Source organism: Sitophilus oryzae, unplaced genomic scaffold, assembly GCF_002938485.1.
Source record: "Sitophilus oryzae breed Bouriz unplaced genomic scaffold, Soryzae_2.0 scaffold_556_pilon_pilon, whole genome shotgun sequence".
Taxonomy (NCBI): domain Eukaryota; kingdom Metazoa; phylum Arthropoda; class Insecta; order Coleoptera; family Curculionidae; genus Sitophilus; species Sitophilus oryzae.
The window spans coordinates 965759-981262 of record NW_022147147.1 but is presented as its reverse complement, the minus strand read 5'-3'; the positions used below and the strand labels follow the sequence as shown (position 1 = coordinate 981262).

General features: G+C 33.3%; 1 protein-coding gene across 1 annotated transcript; it reads right to left on the bottom strand.

The window, feature by feature from the left end:
* Positions 1-14243: 14243 nt before the first annotated feature.
* LOC115887234 lies at positions 14244-15243 on the bottom strand. Its single transcript, XM_030906599.1, has 3 exons — positions 15164-15243; positions 14670-14764; positions 14244-14608 (listed from the first exon to the last, which is right to left on the bottom strand). Exons 1-3 carry the CDS (start codon positions 15241-15243, stop codon positions 14337-14339), a joined length of 447 nt encoding a protein of 148 aa, XP_030762459.1. The 3' UTR covers positions 14244-14336.
* Between the last annotated feature and the right edge of the window lie 261 nt (positions 15244-15504).

Below are 15504 nucleotides of genomic sequence, written 5' to 3'. Positions count from 1 at the left end.
GCTTAGCTTGCCTGCGGCAGGTCAGCAGTTGATGGGCTGGCCGGCTGTTGTGTTGTGTTTTGTCATAGAGCTGATATTTGGGGGTTGAAAGTCTTTTGACTATAAACAAGTTGCAAGTACTGTAAGGCAACGGGTCGTTTGACCGGAAGAAAACCTATTGTGGTGTGACGTCTTGCCTTCGAGGCTGGTCTTGATAGTTTGAGGTCTCCCTTGTCTTCTCGATTGACACGATGCGGCGTTGGGGTAGTGAGCTACCCCAATTAGCCTATTCGATTGGGATGCGAATCTGTTTAGCGGCAGATTTGCGTCCGGAGGAAGCCCCTATACTATTTCAGGTGACACTAGCTAGTTGTTGAAGATGATTTACCAATATATAACCGAATGATATTTGAATTAGATGGAAAATATGGAATGGGATATTTGAATAGAATATATCAGTGGCTAGGGGGCGGAGTACCCCCGGGTGAGTCTTACTATCAATTTTATCCAGATCAGTAAATGTTTGTTTTGTTATTTTCATGTACAATGAGAGAGTGCTTGCCAATGACCAACTAAATGGATATTTGAGGTGAATTTGCATTGTGAGACCCGGCTGAGTAAGCCCCAGAAATAAGCGATTTTACACTCGCAAGCTCTGAATTTTCTTCACCACAAAATCGCGATTTGCTTCTGGGTAAACAGTTTTACACAGCTTTATTAATTTTTCGTATGATTCGTTCTTTAAATTTTTGTTGGTGTATTCCTTAGATCGTATTTTCCACAAACATGGATGCGATTTGTATTCTTCTATGAATTTAACCATAAAGTCTTTTGACTAATATCGTGTGTCAGCCATAATTATTTTTTTTTGCGAGCAAACGCCGCCAAGAAAGAAGAACGCACAAAATAAAACACCCGACAAGCTAGTCCCGTGCGACACGATCGACAGGCGTATCGCGCGTTCCTACCATTTGCGTGTCTTATCATTCACACACTCGTTTAATCATGAGCGACTGAAGCGGGGCGTTCCAAGAGTGCGTTCTTGAATCTACTTGTGAATGCCGCTAATAGCCACTTTACAAACCACAACCTTACATTACTTAGCGACAGGTCGCTCGTTTGAAGAAGACTTTTCAGTTGAAAATTTTCAACCACTCACCATCGTGTAAAATTATATCAGAGACTTATATCGTGTAAAATTATATCAGAACCATATACGAGGGTTTAAAAAACACATATTTGAAGGTAAGACTTATATAAATATACAGACCCATTTTTTGTTTTTTTTTTGTAAATCATCATTCAATCGTCCACTCTCACAATAAAATAGAGGCACAGTAATCCACCTAAGCGTTTTGCTCCATATTGGCAGAGGGGGGATAGACATTTGAGATATATTTAAAAAATTCATGGTACATCTCCTGATGTTTGGGTGTTCGAAATTTCCTCCGAAATAAATGTTCCGCCAAATAACCGGGAAAATGATCTTTTGCCCGGCCATATTTAGGAACATTTCCGCGCAGATCCCTCCATGCTCTCTCAATATTTTGCGTGTGTGTTCCAGTGTCTGGATCGACAACATTTTGGGAGTGGTTTACCGTCAGATGTTGGAAACCTTCATCTGCCAAGCAGTTGTACGATTTCCAACAATCCGATATTATTGTAGTACCCGGTAGTACCCATTCTTGAATAACCGCCAGCAGATGCTCCTTCAACCATTCTTCAACGGGTACCAAAAAGAGCTTTTTTGATTCCCGTTCGATTCCTCCGAAAATCCATTGACCGTAAATTACTCTACCTCTATTATATTTTCGTTTGCCCATCTTACATTCGTCGATCTCTACAATAACCCCTGGGCCCCCCACCTTTTGGGAGTTATCAACCAGACAAATTAAGCAAACTTCCCTGCAGAAATTTGTCCAGTTGACAACAGTATCGGACGCCAATTGCAGCTCGACCATCATCCACTCCTGCCCGTGATTATGGGCTAACCAGTAAAACACGAACTTACAAATTGTCTGAATGTCCAAATGCGCCTTTTCAAAAAAAGTTCCCCTCTTTGCCCTAATTTTAAACGTACATTTAGTCCCCCTTTTTTAGACAAATACACTGTATTAGTGCAACGAAATCTAAATTTATCGCGTGCGTAAAATTTGCAGGGATCATGGCATCTCGGACAATTTATAGGTTCGATAGAAAATACCCCACGAGAAAATAAAAAATTATTTAGTTTACCCTCATCATTGACTATATTATACATACCTCCGACGTCCAAAGTGCATCCATTGCAGGGCTCCATTGCTAAATACTTACTTGTCTTCAGTCGCAGAAAAAAGCTCTAACTGCACCTCGTGCACATTAATCAATAAAAATCAGTTGGAAAAATCGTTAGAATCTAACGGTTTTTGCCTTGGAATGTAGGGGAAAATATTTCCCTTTCCATGAATCTGGCAATCCCAGAGGGGGCGAAAAAACGCGCTAAATTTAGGTTTAGCATTGGCAACCCAACATTTTCAGATTGTTTACAAATTTTCCTCTATTATGCATAGAATTTCCTCTATTATGCATAGAAAAGGTAACAGAAAATAGCAAAAACCTTAATTTGAATTGAATACCTAACAAAATATGTGCGAAAAAACCTTAAAAATACGAGAAATTAAGAAAAATTCAATGTTGACATAATTTTCCGTTTTTCTGAAAAACGGTAAGAGACCGCCAGGAAACAAGTTCAGATTCGTAATCTACGGCCTCAAAATAGGGTGTATACCAAATTTGGTGAAAATCGGACGATTTCCACTTTTCCCAATAATTGCCAAACTCCCTAATCCCCCGAAAAAATACAAGACATGGCAACGTTGCAAATTTTCAGATTTCTAGATCAGGTCTAGATTATATTTGTCTCTCTCGTTGCATAGGAGAAGAAGGATATATGAACGGTCAAGAGTCAATCTTGTCAGTTTTGGTGGAAATTTTCTTTGTTTATTTTATTAAGAAAAGTGTTTTTCAGTAAAAGTTTGGGTATTTTCTATCCACAATCAAGAACAGCTCTTAGATAAACTATAATATAATGAAAATATAGTGATATTACTACTTTATACAGCGGAAATTAAGAAAAATTTAATGTTGACATAATTTTCCGTTTTTCTGAAAAACGGTAAGAGACCACCAGGAAACAAGTTCAGATTCGTAATCTACGACCTCAAAATAGGGTGTATACCAATTTTGGTGAAAACCGCTAGCAGATGCTCCTTCGACCGTTCTTCAACGGGTACCAAAAAGAGCTTTTTTGATTCCCGTTCGATTCCTCCGAAAATCCATTGATCGTCGATTACTCTACCTCTATTATATTTTCGTTTGCCCATCTTACATTCGTCGATCTCTACAATAATCCCTGGGCCTCTCACCTTTTGGGAGTTATCAACCAGACAAATTAAGCAAACTTCCCTGCAGAAATTTGTCCAGTTGACAACAGTATCGGACGCCAATTGCAGTTCGACCATCATCCACTCCTGCCCGTGATTATGGGCTAACCAGTAAAACACGAACTTACAAATTGTCTGAATGTCCAAATACGCCTTCTGCTTTATTATTTAATTTATTTTTAGTTTCTGTAGGCCAAAATATCGAACATGTTGTGTACTTTTCATTTCCAAATAGTGCAATTAAAAAAAAGAAAAAAAGTGCGTTTTTTAAAAAAAAAACGTCTTGTCCCTATTCCCCTGGAAATGTGGTGATTAGAGACAACATTGTTTTTCAGTACGTATTCTTATTTAGACGCAGCCTGGGTGAAAAGGGACAACCTAATAGAAAAAAATATATCATGTTCTATCATAAAAATTATTTATTTTGATTTTTGTTTTGTATTAAAAAACATAAGATTTAGCAAAAAATATATATTTTATCAAACTCTCATAAAAACTATTAACAAACTGAAGAAAACAAAATTGTGCCGACATAAAACTGACCTAGGAATACCATGCAACTTTTCCGCGTGACTGTAAGATATTTTACGAACTGTTATGTCTTCAAGAGCCCTTTTAATTTTTTCCGGGTTATAATGTTGATATAGTTGTTTCCCTTTTGGCGTATAAAAACGAGTCATGTCTAATTTTGCTAATGTCCCTATTCACCACAACATAACCTAAAAAGTGCCTGATTGGTTAAAAATATTTTTTTTAAATAATTCTTTAACTTTAAGCGAAAGTGACATTACATTTCGGCATTTTGTCAAATTTAAGTTTGACAGCAAATTCAGTGGCGTCACACGTAAAGCACATGTTTAGACACAACTTGACGAGTGGTTACGTTTTCAACGACTTTCTTAATAAAGTTAATAAATAATTAAAAAAAAAAGTTTTGTCCCGATTCACCTGTATGTCCCAATTCACCTCGTTTTACGGTATTAGCAAATCGTGTTAAATACATTTTAGTTCTGTGTTCTTTGCTAAGTATTGGATCAAGAATAAGCTTAAAATTATTAATTCGTTTTTCAAAACGAAGTCTATCTAAATAATAAGTTCTAAATTCACTTTTTCGTGCTTGTTTATAAGCAAAATTCCACTGCACTAACACATAAAGTTTATTTTTCTCTTCCTGAAAAGTTACCGATTTCTTCATAATATTTTCTTTTGAGTTTATTCCTCTTCAACCTTTTTTTCCAATTCCTCGGGGTACTGTATCAGGAACTCCAACATGGTTGAAACATTTTCACTGTTTGATTTTGATTAGGTTGCAAAATGCGATAAATATTATCAATAGGATCACCTTTCTGAATTGAAATGCTGGTTTGGAATACTTTAAAGTAAAGTTAATATATAAATATAATTGTTCCTCTAACTCTATAACTAATATCTATAAATTATGATAAGTTTAAAACATTCTGAAGGGAATAATAAATTAATATTAATAAATATATTTGTTTTAACTCATTAATTTAATTTATTAAATTAATGAGTTAAAACATTTAGGAGGGGAATGAAAAATACAGAGTGAATCATATTAAATGTTTAAATTAAAGAAATAATATTAAATGAGGTCTGGATGATCATCATTCCACTGGTAAAATGAAATATCATGATGACCCCAAGCAAGTGTTTTAAAATCATGTGGAATTTGATATCTTTTATTATCTTCAGAATTCAAAGCAATTTTATGTATTAATTCAGTAAAAATGTAAACAATTCAGAATGTAGTCTAGAACGAAAAACATACATGGAGCAAAAAATTTAGAATTATTTTCTACTAATCTCTCTTTATAGTGGATAAAATGCAACTGATTTTTAATAGCATGTTTTCTTATACCTTTGGCTTTCTTTAATAAACCATTTTCGGTTTTTACACAGTAAGCTTTTGCGCCGGTACCATAGAAAGCTACAATGGGTTCACCAGCATATTCATCCTTAAATTTACCAACCACTGATTGTGTTATAGGCATATTATGAATATTTTATTAACATTCATTACGTATTCAGTAAAACCATTATTTATTTTTATAACTAATTTCTTCACTTCTATGTTCCTTAAATCAATGCAAGCTTCACATTTAAATAAAGCAGAGAAAGTTTCTTCTTTGAGAACTTCAGTCTTTTTTATCTTTTGATTCATAATAACTCTTGCTGTCAGACTCTGTGTGGAGACAATCTCAATGTCAGCTTTCTCAGTAATCATTTTATACTCAATTATTATTTTTTTTGATTATATAATCAATTTGCTCTTCAAATGTACAATAAGTTTTTGATGAAACATTATTTTTCAAAAAATTAGTTTTATAAATTTCATCACCGTTGCAATTTTCACAAGTACAGTTGTAAAATCTTATATCTCTCGTGTTTTGATAACCAATCAAATGCGCTTCTGTAGTGTAGTAAGTAAAATCAGTTAATTCAATAGCAGTGTAATGGTCATCCAATTAGGACTTGCTGTGTTTACAATCCATTTACAATTAGCTTCAAGATTAATAAAAAGGTCCTCAGTTAACGTCTTAATTAAGCAAAAGTCTTGTCTATTCCCCTGGAAATGTGGTGATTAGGGACAACATTGTTTTTCAGTACGTATTCTTATTTAGACGCAGCCTGGGTGAAAAGGGACAACCTAATAAGAAAAAAATATATCATGTTCTATCATAAAAAATTATTTATTTGATTTTGTTTTGTATTAAAAAACATAAGATTTAGCAAAAAATATATATTTTATCAAACTCTCATAAAAACTATTAACAACAAACTGTAGAAAACAAAATTGTGCCGACATAAAACTGACCTAGGAATACCATGCAACTTTTCCGCGTGACGGTAAGATATTTTACGAACTGTTATGTCTTCAAGAGCCCTTTTAATTTTTTCCGGGTTATAATGTTGATACAGTTTTTTCCCTTTTGGCGTATAAAAACGAGCCATGTCTAATTTTGCTAATCTCCCTATTCACCACAACATAACCTAAAAAGTGCCAGATTGGTTAAAAATATTTTTTTTTAAATAATTCTTTAACTTTAAGCGAAAGTGACATTACATTTCGGCATTTTGTCAAATTTAAGTTTGACACAAATTCAGTGGCGTCACACGTAAAGCACATGTTTAGACACAACTTGACGAGTGGTTACGCTTTCAACGACTTTCCTAATAAAGTTAATAAATAATTTTAAAAAAAAGTTTTGTCCCGATTCACCTGTATGTCCCAATTCACCTCGTTTTACGGTATTAGCAAATCGTGTTAAATACATTTTAGTTCTGTGTTCTTTGCTTAGTATTGGATCAAGAATAAGCTTACAATTATTAATTCGTTTTTCAAAACGAAGTCTATCTAAATATAAGTTCTAAATTCACTTTTTCGTGCTTGTTTATAAGCAAAATTCCACTGCACTAACACATAAAGTTTATTTTTCTCTTCCTGAAAAGTTACCGATTTCTTCATAATATTTTCTTTTGAGTTTATTCCTCTTCAACCTTTTTTCCAATTCCTCGGGGTACTGTATCAGGAACTCCAACATGGTTGAAACATTTTCACTGTTTGGATTTTGATTAGGTTGCAAAATGCGATAAATATTATCAATAGGATCACCTTTCTGAATTGAAATGCTGGTTTGGAATACTTTAAAGTAAAGTTAATATATAAATATAATTGTTCCTCTAACTCTATAACTAATATCTATAAATTATGATAAGTTTAAAACATTCTGAAGGGAATAATAAATTAATATTAATAAATATATTTGTTTTAACTCATTAATTTAATTTATTAAATTAATGAGTTAAAACATTTAGGAGGGGAATGAAAAATACAATCAGAGTGAATCATATTAAATGTTTAAATTAAAGAAATAATATTAAATTAAATATTATTTTAAAAATATGCTGAGGTCTGGATGATCATCATTCCACTGGTAAAATGAAATATGATGACCCCAAGCAAGTGTTTTAAAATCATGTGGAATTTGATATCTTTTATTATCTTCAGAATTCAAAGCAATTTTATGTATTAATTCAGTAAAAATTGAATGTAGTCTAGAACGAAAAACATACTGGAGCAAAAAATTTAGAATTATTTTCTACTAATCTCTCGTTATAGTGGATAAAATGCAACTGATTTTTAATAGCATGTTTTCTTATACCTTTGGCTTTCTTTAATAAACCATTTTTGGTTTTTACACAGTAAGCTTTTGCTCCGGTACCATAGAAAGCTACAATGGGTTTACCAGCATATTCATCCTTAAATTTACCAACCACTGATTGTGTTATAGGCATATTATGAATATTATTTGGCAAATAATTGGAAGTGTCAAATTTATGAATATTTCTATGCATATCATGGTAAACATTTTCTGTTGTCACTTCCAGAATAAAAGAATCTCTATCAGTATACAAGAGAGACACATTATCTTTATACAGGGTGGGGCGCAGTAACTTCCTTTTTTCCGAGAGCAAATTAAAAACAAGTACTGCTTATAAAAAATATTTATTTTCTAAAATTGAATATATGCAATTGAAAGTTTTAATTCATATTGTTTTAAACAAAACGTTTTGAAGATGGTGCCCTCCATTATCTATGCATTGTTGTACTCGATTTTGAAAGCTTCCCATTACACGTTCCAACATAGCTAGTGGAATTTGAGCTATTTCTTGCCGAATACAATTTTTTAGCTGCAGAAGGGTTGTGGGGCGATGTTTAAAAACCTCCGCTTTTAGATATCCCCACAAAAAAAAATCGCAGGGGGCTATATCAGGCGAGCGCGCTGGCCAGGTGATGTCACCCCGAAGAGAGATGAGTCGCCCGGGGAACATTGCCCTTAAAACTTCCATACAAGCACGGGATGTGTGGGCGGTTGCACCATCCTGTTGAAACCACACATTTTCTCGTTCCATTTCTTCAAGACGTGGTGCAAAAAAAGTTTGCAACATGTTCACATACCGCTGTGAATTGACGGTAACTGCTCCTCCATTATCATCCTCGAAGAAAAAAGGACCAATAATCCCATTTCTAGACATCGCGCACCAGACTGTCACTCTATCACTGTGCAGGGGCCTCTCATGAAGTTCCCCAGGGTTATTGTCACTCCAATAGCGCATATTTTGCTTATTGACGCAGCCGGATAGGTAAAAATGTGCTTCATCACTAAAGAAAACCAGTGCGTCATGGGGTAAATCTTCCAATAAAGTTTCGCATGCCGTTACGCGGTTATGAAAATCACGGGGTAACAGTTCTTGCACAACAACCATTTTGTATGGATGAAAGTGAAGCTCTTTGTGAAGTATTCGACGCATTGATCGGTTAGATATTCCTAGGGCTGCCGCATGCTTGCGAGCAGAGCGCCTTGGAGATCTCAGAATGGACTGTCGAACTGCCTCAACATTTTCTGGCGTTGTAACGGTCTTTTGTCGTCCCGGGCCTTTTTGATCACATTTCCGGTTGTTCTGAAGTTCTCTACCCACAAAAGAATTGACTTACGGTCGGGAACTGCACCCCTGGGCTGAATCCCAAAGCGGACACGGAACGCTCGTTGCACCGCCACAAATGAATTGCTCGAAAAATACGCTTCCACTGCAAATGCACGCTGTTCTCTTGTCCACCTCATTTTTACGACTGCAGCGTATACAAAACAAAAGTTGCCGAGTGCCTGCGTTCAGCGCCTGTTTTCCCACTCTTCTACGATCTCACCTGCTGTTACAGTGTGATCGCAAAAAAAGGAAGTTTCTATGCCCCACCCTGTACAAAGGTTTTAAAAAATTATAGAAAAAATCGTACATGACAGTTTTTGATATGTCTAAAATACAAAATCCAACGTATATTGGTTTATTATAAGTAACTAGTATTTTTTTCATTTGAATAGCGACTAAGTTTTCTGAGAAAATTGTTAAGTCCTTGAAATATGGCTTTGCTATCAAATTTTCAGCTCCATCTTTTCTTTTATTTTTTTCCCATTCGGTAACAAGTCTTACATCGACTCTCCTATCCACATTTTCCATTGTTTTTCCCAAGTCCATATTGTAGACATTGTTTTAATAATTGGTAATGAGTTACATATTTTGACTTATTGTTTAAATTTGGTATTAATTTTGTAGATTTTGAATTAGGTGGTTTATAATTTTCAGGGCCAAAAGGAAAATCATGAGTGTCGTGGAGACTTTCAGGATATTCCAGATCAACTTCTAGAACATATTCTTTGCTAGATGTATTAGAAATTGAAAAAATATCTAGATTTTTTATTTCTTTTTCGGTTAACCACAAAATCACCTGTTGGCAAATATTGGAACATAGCACAACCGTATAAATTTGTTGCATCATAGTACATTATATATTTATTAGGTTTTGTTGCATCAAAATTTGATAGAAAAGGATTGTTTGCCTCTGATTTCCGTGTTATGCATGAGCTTACCCCACCACGAACGCTATTTTTGAAAAAATGCAATATATCCGGATCTGTTAATAATTCCAGTTCTATGCCTGTATAGCGTAAACAAGCTTCCCATGATAAGCCGGGAAATGTGTAAAAGTGTGCAGGGTCTAGTTTATATGTAGACAAGCATGTTTTTCGAAAATTTTCGAAAATATCAGCTAAAAGTAAAGTATCTGATAGCAAATATATATCTGAATAATGTCCTATACTTTCACATTCGAAAAGATCCCAAACTTTATTTTTAGAGCTCTTTGGTATTCCTCGTCGGAAATATGTTCATCTGTTAAACTGTTAAAAAACTGATCTTTTTTAGGTAAAGCAGTTTTCTCTAATTTTTCAAAACTGTCAATATAACTATATGGAAATACACCTAGGTACCTACACGAATAAGTTTAAATTGTTCCTCATCTTCGAAAATCTTTTTTATTTCTTTACATTGTTCATCTTTCAAAGTATCTGCTAAATTAGATAAAGAAAATGATAAGAATTGGAAGGAGTCGCTAAATCTCAATGATAAATTTCTTTTTTTTTAATTTTTTGTATGTTTATCAAAATAATTATCTATGAGAATGTGTTTTTCAAAAGAAATATATTTCTCTTTATTTTGGGCAATTACTAATAGTTGTTCTTTATTTGAACACAGTCTTTATAAATAGGCGACTGTCGTAATTACGTAAGTTGTGCATTATAACTGGAATAAAATTAGGAATTTTAAAGTTTATATTACATAAAGAGTGAGCCGGCCCTCTATAGTTGCCTGTAATGTGACAATGATCGGCAACTTTATCCCCTAAAAGCGATTTTTCACAAATATGACAGTTTGTGGCATTATTATTTGTAGTTTGTTCTAATTCGGATAGAGTATTCATTTTTTAGGGGTTTTTAGAAAAGTGTGATATAAATTTAATCCATCTTGTTCTAGAGAATTTATAAAAACTTTTTCGCTATTCAAACCTCTATATTTTTCAAACTTAGAATATTCATCATCAAATGAACATTTGATGTAATACGCACAAGATTATGGAATATGTTCAATTTTTTTAATATATATTGTTAGAAATATGATTATATAAACAAAATTGATTTATTTTTGGGAAGGGTAAGCACGGACCGCTGTCGGTCGCGCCAGTGTGATGAGACACTTCAGTACGCTCGTTTCAATGCTGTCTGTGTTTATTAAAGTTTCCTGACGTATTATTTGTGATTTATAGTTAATTAAATGTGTTGAATTATAGTATATTGGAAAGGTTCTGTGTTTGTATTATTTAATTGCTAAAATCAGAAGTGGGATAGAACTTACACCACAATAAGCTTTTGAGTGGCATGATGAAACGTGGAGGATGCATTGGAATAAGATAAGTACAAATTTCTAATTAGGTTTACAAATTGAAAGTGTTGGTTGATGTTTGTGGCTTTGGAAAAGTACGAAAAGTTAATAGTTCAGTTAATCAGTTGAGTATAATAAAGTAAATTTTTAAAGAAAATGAGTCACGGTGTCATGTCGCAAAACTCAGAAGCATTGCCGCATTTAGATTGAGCATTGCAGTGTTTATATTAAGCAGTTGGAACATTTAGCAGTTTTAGAGCCTAAACAGATAGCCTGTATAAAGTTAGGGAGGGAAATATTACAGTGATTGTTATTAAAACAAGTATTTTCTGCATTATTTCATAGCGATTTAAGTTTAATTAAGTTTTTATGGTCTGAAATTGTCTGAATAAGTTTTAATGATTTGTTTATTACTGGTAAATACATTGGTACAGAATGGTTGGTTTAAAATATTAGCCACACCGATTAAATTTTAATTCTGAATAAGTTTTTTTAACAAATAGCAATACAGGAAGTTTTTGTCAAAAAAAATATTGATCGGTATTTATTCAGGCGAAGTGATAAATATAGTTGCTTTTGTTTGCAAGGCTGCTGTTGTTTTTTACTTATTTCTTGCAGGTTAAAATAGTTTTGTTGTTTTGGCTAAATTTGTCATTATGTCATACATGCGATATTTTGTTATTGGGTCATTCTCAGCAAGCGTTATGTTTTTATTTTATTAAAATATTAGGAAAATTAAACATTCTAACTGAACTTATTAATTATTACTCGTAAATAGTAATATTATTCAGTTGCATTTGTTATGTTTGTTTCTATTTTTCTCAATTTGTTTTATTCAAAATGCAAAAAATTGAGAGTTTATTTTATCTGTGGTTTTAAGCAGGGGATTTCAACTAACTAATTTTAAAACGCAAATTATTAATAGATGAGATGCATTACTGAGATGGCACTTATTTTTTGTATATGTGTTGAACTAGTTTTGTTTATTAGTCATTGTCTACTTAAGTTTTGGTATGTGTTGCAGAAATATAAAAAAATGATGATAAAATATTAATTATAATTAGTTAATGTAGATATCAGAATACGAATGGCACGTGTTATAAATGAATGTGTTGAAAGCATGGACGCTTTGCACTGTGAGTAATGTGTGAGTGTGTGAGTGCTGTTAGTAATGTAATAATTTAGTAATGTTTTAGTAATATTTAGGTGTTGAAAGCATGGACGCTTTGCACTGTTGTAGTATTTGACTGTTGAAAGCATGGATGCTTTGCACTGTTGTAGAGTGTTGAAAGCATGGACGCTTTGCACTGTTGTAGTATTTGAGTGTTGAAAGCATGGACGCTTTGCACTGTTGTAGCGTGTTGAAAGCATTGACGCTTTGCACTGTTGTAGTATTTGAGTGTTGAAAGCACGGACGCTTTGCACTGTTTTAGAGTGTTGAAAGCATGGACGCTTTGCACTGTTGTAAAGTGTTGAAAGCATGGACGCTTTGCACTGTTGTAGAGTGTTGAAAGCATGGACGCTTTGCACTGTGGTAGAGTGTTGAAAGCATGGACGCTTTGCACTGATGTAGTATTTGAGTGTTGAAAGCATGGACGCTTTGCACTGTTGTAGAATGTTGAAAGCATGGACGCTTTGCACTGATGTAGTATTTGAGTGTTGAAAGCATGGACGCTTTGCACTGTGGTAGAGTGTTGAAAGCATGGACGCTTTGCATTGTTGTAGAGTGTTGAAAGCATGGACGCTTTGCACTGTGGTAGAGTGTTGAAAGCATGGAAGCTTTGCACTGTTGTAGAGTGTTGAAAGCATGGACGCTTTGCACTGTGGTAGAGTGTTGAAAGCATGGACGCTTTGCACTGTTGTAGTATTTGAGTGTTGAAAGCATGGACGCTTTGCACTGTTGTAGAGTGTTGAAAGCATGGACGCTTTGCTCTGATGTAGTATTTGGGTGTTGAAAGCATGGACGCTTTGCACTGTGGTAGTATTTGAGTGTTGAAAGCATTGACGCTTTGCACTGTTTTAGTATTTGAGTGTTGAAAGCATGGAGGCTTTGCACTGTTGTTATATTTGACTGTTGAAAGAATGGACGCTTTGCACTGTTGTTTAAATGTTGAAGTAACATGTAACATATAAGTATGTAACATATAAGATTGAAAAAAATATATTTCTGAGAATATAATGAATGAGTATTGAAAGTCTGGAACGTTATAAGTGAATTGATTAGCTAATAGAGTAGTAGCTGGATTCGTTATAAAGAAACCTCTCTAATTAAGATACCAATTCCTATAAGAACAACTGACTACTCAGAATATCACCTTTGGTGGCTAGCAATGAAGAATTCCTTCCTGATATTCAACAGCCGATTCCGAATAGAATGACTTCGGGAGCGAAGTCCGTGTCAAAATTGGCCGTGTTAGAAATATGATTATATAAACAAAATTGATTTATTTTTGGGAAGGTAAGCACGGACCGCTGTCGGTCGCGCCAGTGTGATGAGACACTTCAACACGCTCGTTTCAATGCTGTCTGTGTTTATTAAAGTTTCCTGACGTATTATTTGTGATTTATAGTTAATTAAATGTGTTGAATTGTAGTGTATTGGAAAGGTTCTTTGTTTTTATTACTTAATTGCTAAAAATATGAATTATTTGGATTTTCTACATCATAATTCTCATTCAAAGGTTTTAAAATACATTCAAAATCTGCATATACTATAAAAGGAACTTTCATTTGCTTTTGATAATTAACATATTTTAATGTGTTTTTATATGCTACATTTCCATATTTGTCTTGAAATAATTCTTTAGAAGGTAAACTAATTCTAACATGATCACAATCATAACTGTTATGATACTGTAATTTTTGTTCTGTGTCAAAGTATTGAAGACTTCCTTCACACAAATATTTTCTTCCATTGTGTTTACTTAGTTGTTTAGAAATTAATTTAGAAAGATTGGAAACGTAGCAATAATGAAAATTTCCATCATCATTTATTAATAATAAATTAACATGAATATTTTTTTATCACTAGAAAAATGTAGGGGACCAATTATTTCATATTCTTCATTATTAGAAATTTTATTATAATATTTTTCTAAACCGTACACATTGATAGAAATATTGTTTTGATTTTCAACATTTTTAATGTCTTAAGGTTATTGGAAAATCAATACCTGTAGTGTTCAAAACTGTTGAATAGTGTGGGTTTGATGATGTTTGAAAATCAACACCTGTTGGAGGATGAAGGGCTGCAACTACGTACCATGCGAAGCAGTAGTCATCGTTATTTCTTATGTTGACGACAGCTTGACGTTGTGTTATTTCGGGAGGAAGTTGAATAAACGATGACGCTCTCAAAGGATTGAATTTGTTGATGTTTATCTCCAAAAAAAGAAGATTTAGTAAAATCCATCCTGAAACAAAAAATAAAATTAATGCATTATGTTACATTTATATTAAAAATATAACACTTACCAGAGTCCTTTTCTGCGAATTCATCAGCCTTGTTGTCAATAATTGTTAAAAAATCTTCTACTAAGTCCTTTGTTGCACTGCTGTTACAAATTACTTAATGGCGTGTTGAACTTACGTACTGGGGTTATAATAATAACCAAAAAGTTCCATATTGATTTTAATACAAGTATGTTTTTTCAATTGATTGTCAAACACCCGTAGAACCTTTTGTTCCAATATATTAAAATAGTTTTTAACATTTAAAATATTTTCTTCGGTAGATAATCTGTATGATATTATCCTTTCCTTGAAATCTGATTTTATTACTTGAATTCCCTTTTCCTCCAACGTTTTACAGTTGTTTTTGTGACTGTTTGAACGCAGATGACCAACCCATAAATTTTGTAAAATATGTTCTTTACATTCTGAACAATATTTTTCTATAAATGAAATTATTTTGTTAGTTTATAAAATTATACAATGGGAATGTCATACTTTATTCTTCAGCTGCTGACTTTTTGCACGCATTCTTTAAGTGACGAATTAAATTGTCTTTACGACTGAACGATTTTTGACAAGATGAACATGTGAACATCTTTCGATTTAATTCTGTTAATATAAGATTATGTTGTATATTTCAATATTTGAAAGGTTATGAATAAAATTTGGAAAGAAGAAGGTATAAATATATTTTTCAATTTAATTAAAAAAAGAAATGAAAAAAAATGTAAATATTTAATTAAATGAATCCACTAACGTATCAAAACATTGTTTTAAACGTTCTATTCCTGCAGCATTTTCTTCATTAACAGTAATTTTTTCAACAGCATTTTGAAGCGCTTAACCTAAAGTTTTT

Excerpts from the sequence above, each read along its gene's own strand:
- LOC115887234 (XM_030906599.1), bottom strand. The coding sequence starts at position 15,243 with ATGTTCACATGTTCATCTTGTCAAAAATCGTTCAGTCGTAAAGACAAT. Across the intron at positions 14,765-15,163 it reads TTAAAGAATGCGTGCAAAAA|AGTAATTTGTAACAGCAGTG; the intron begins GTCAGCAGCTGA and ends AACACGCCATTA. Across the intron at positions 14,609-14,669 it reads ATTCGCAGAAAAGGACTCTG|GATGGATTTTACTAAATCTT; the intron begins GTAAGTGTTATA and ends TTTTTGTTTCAG.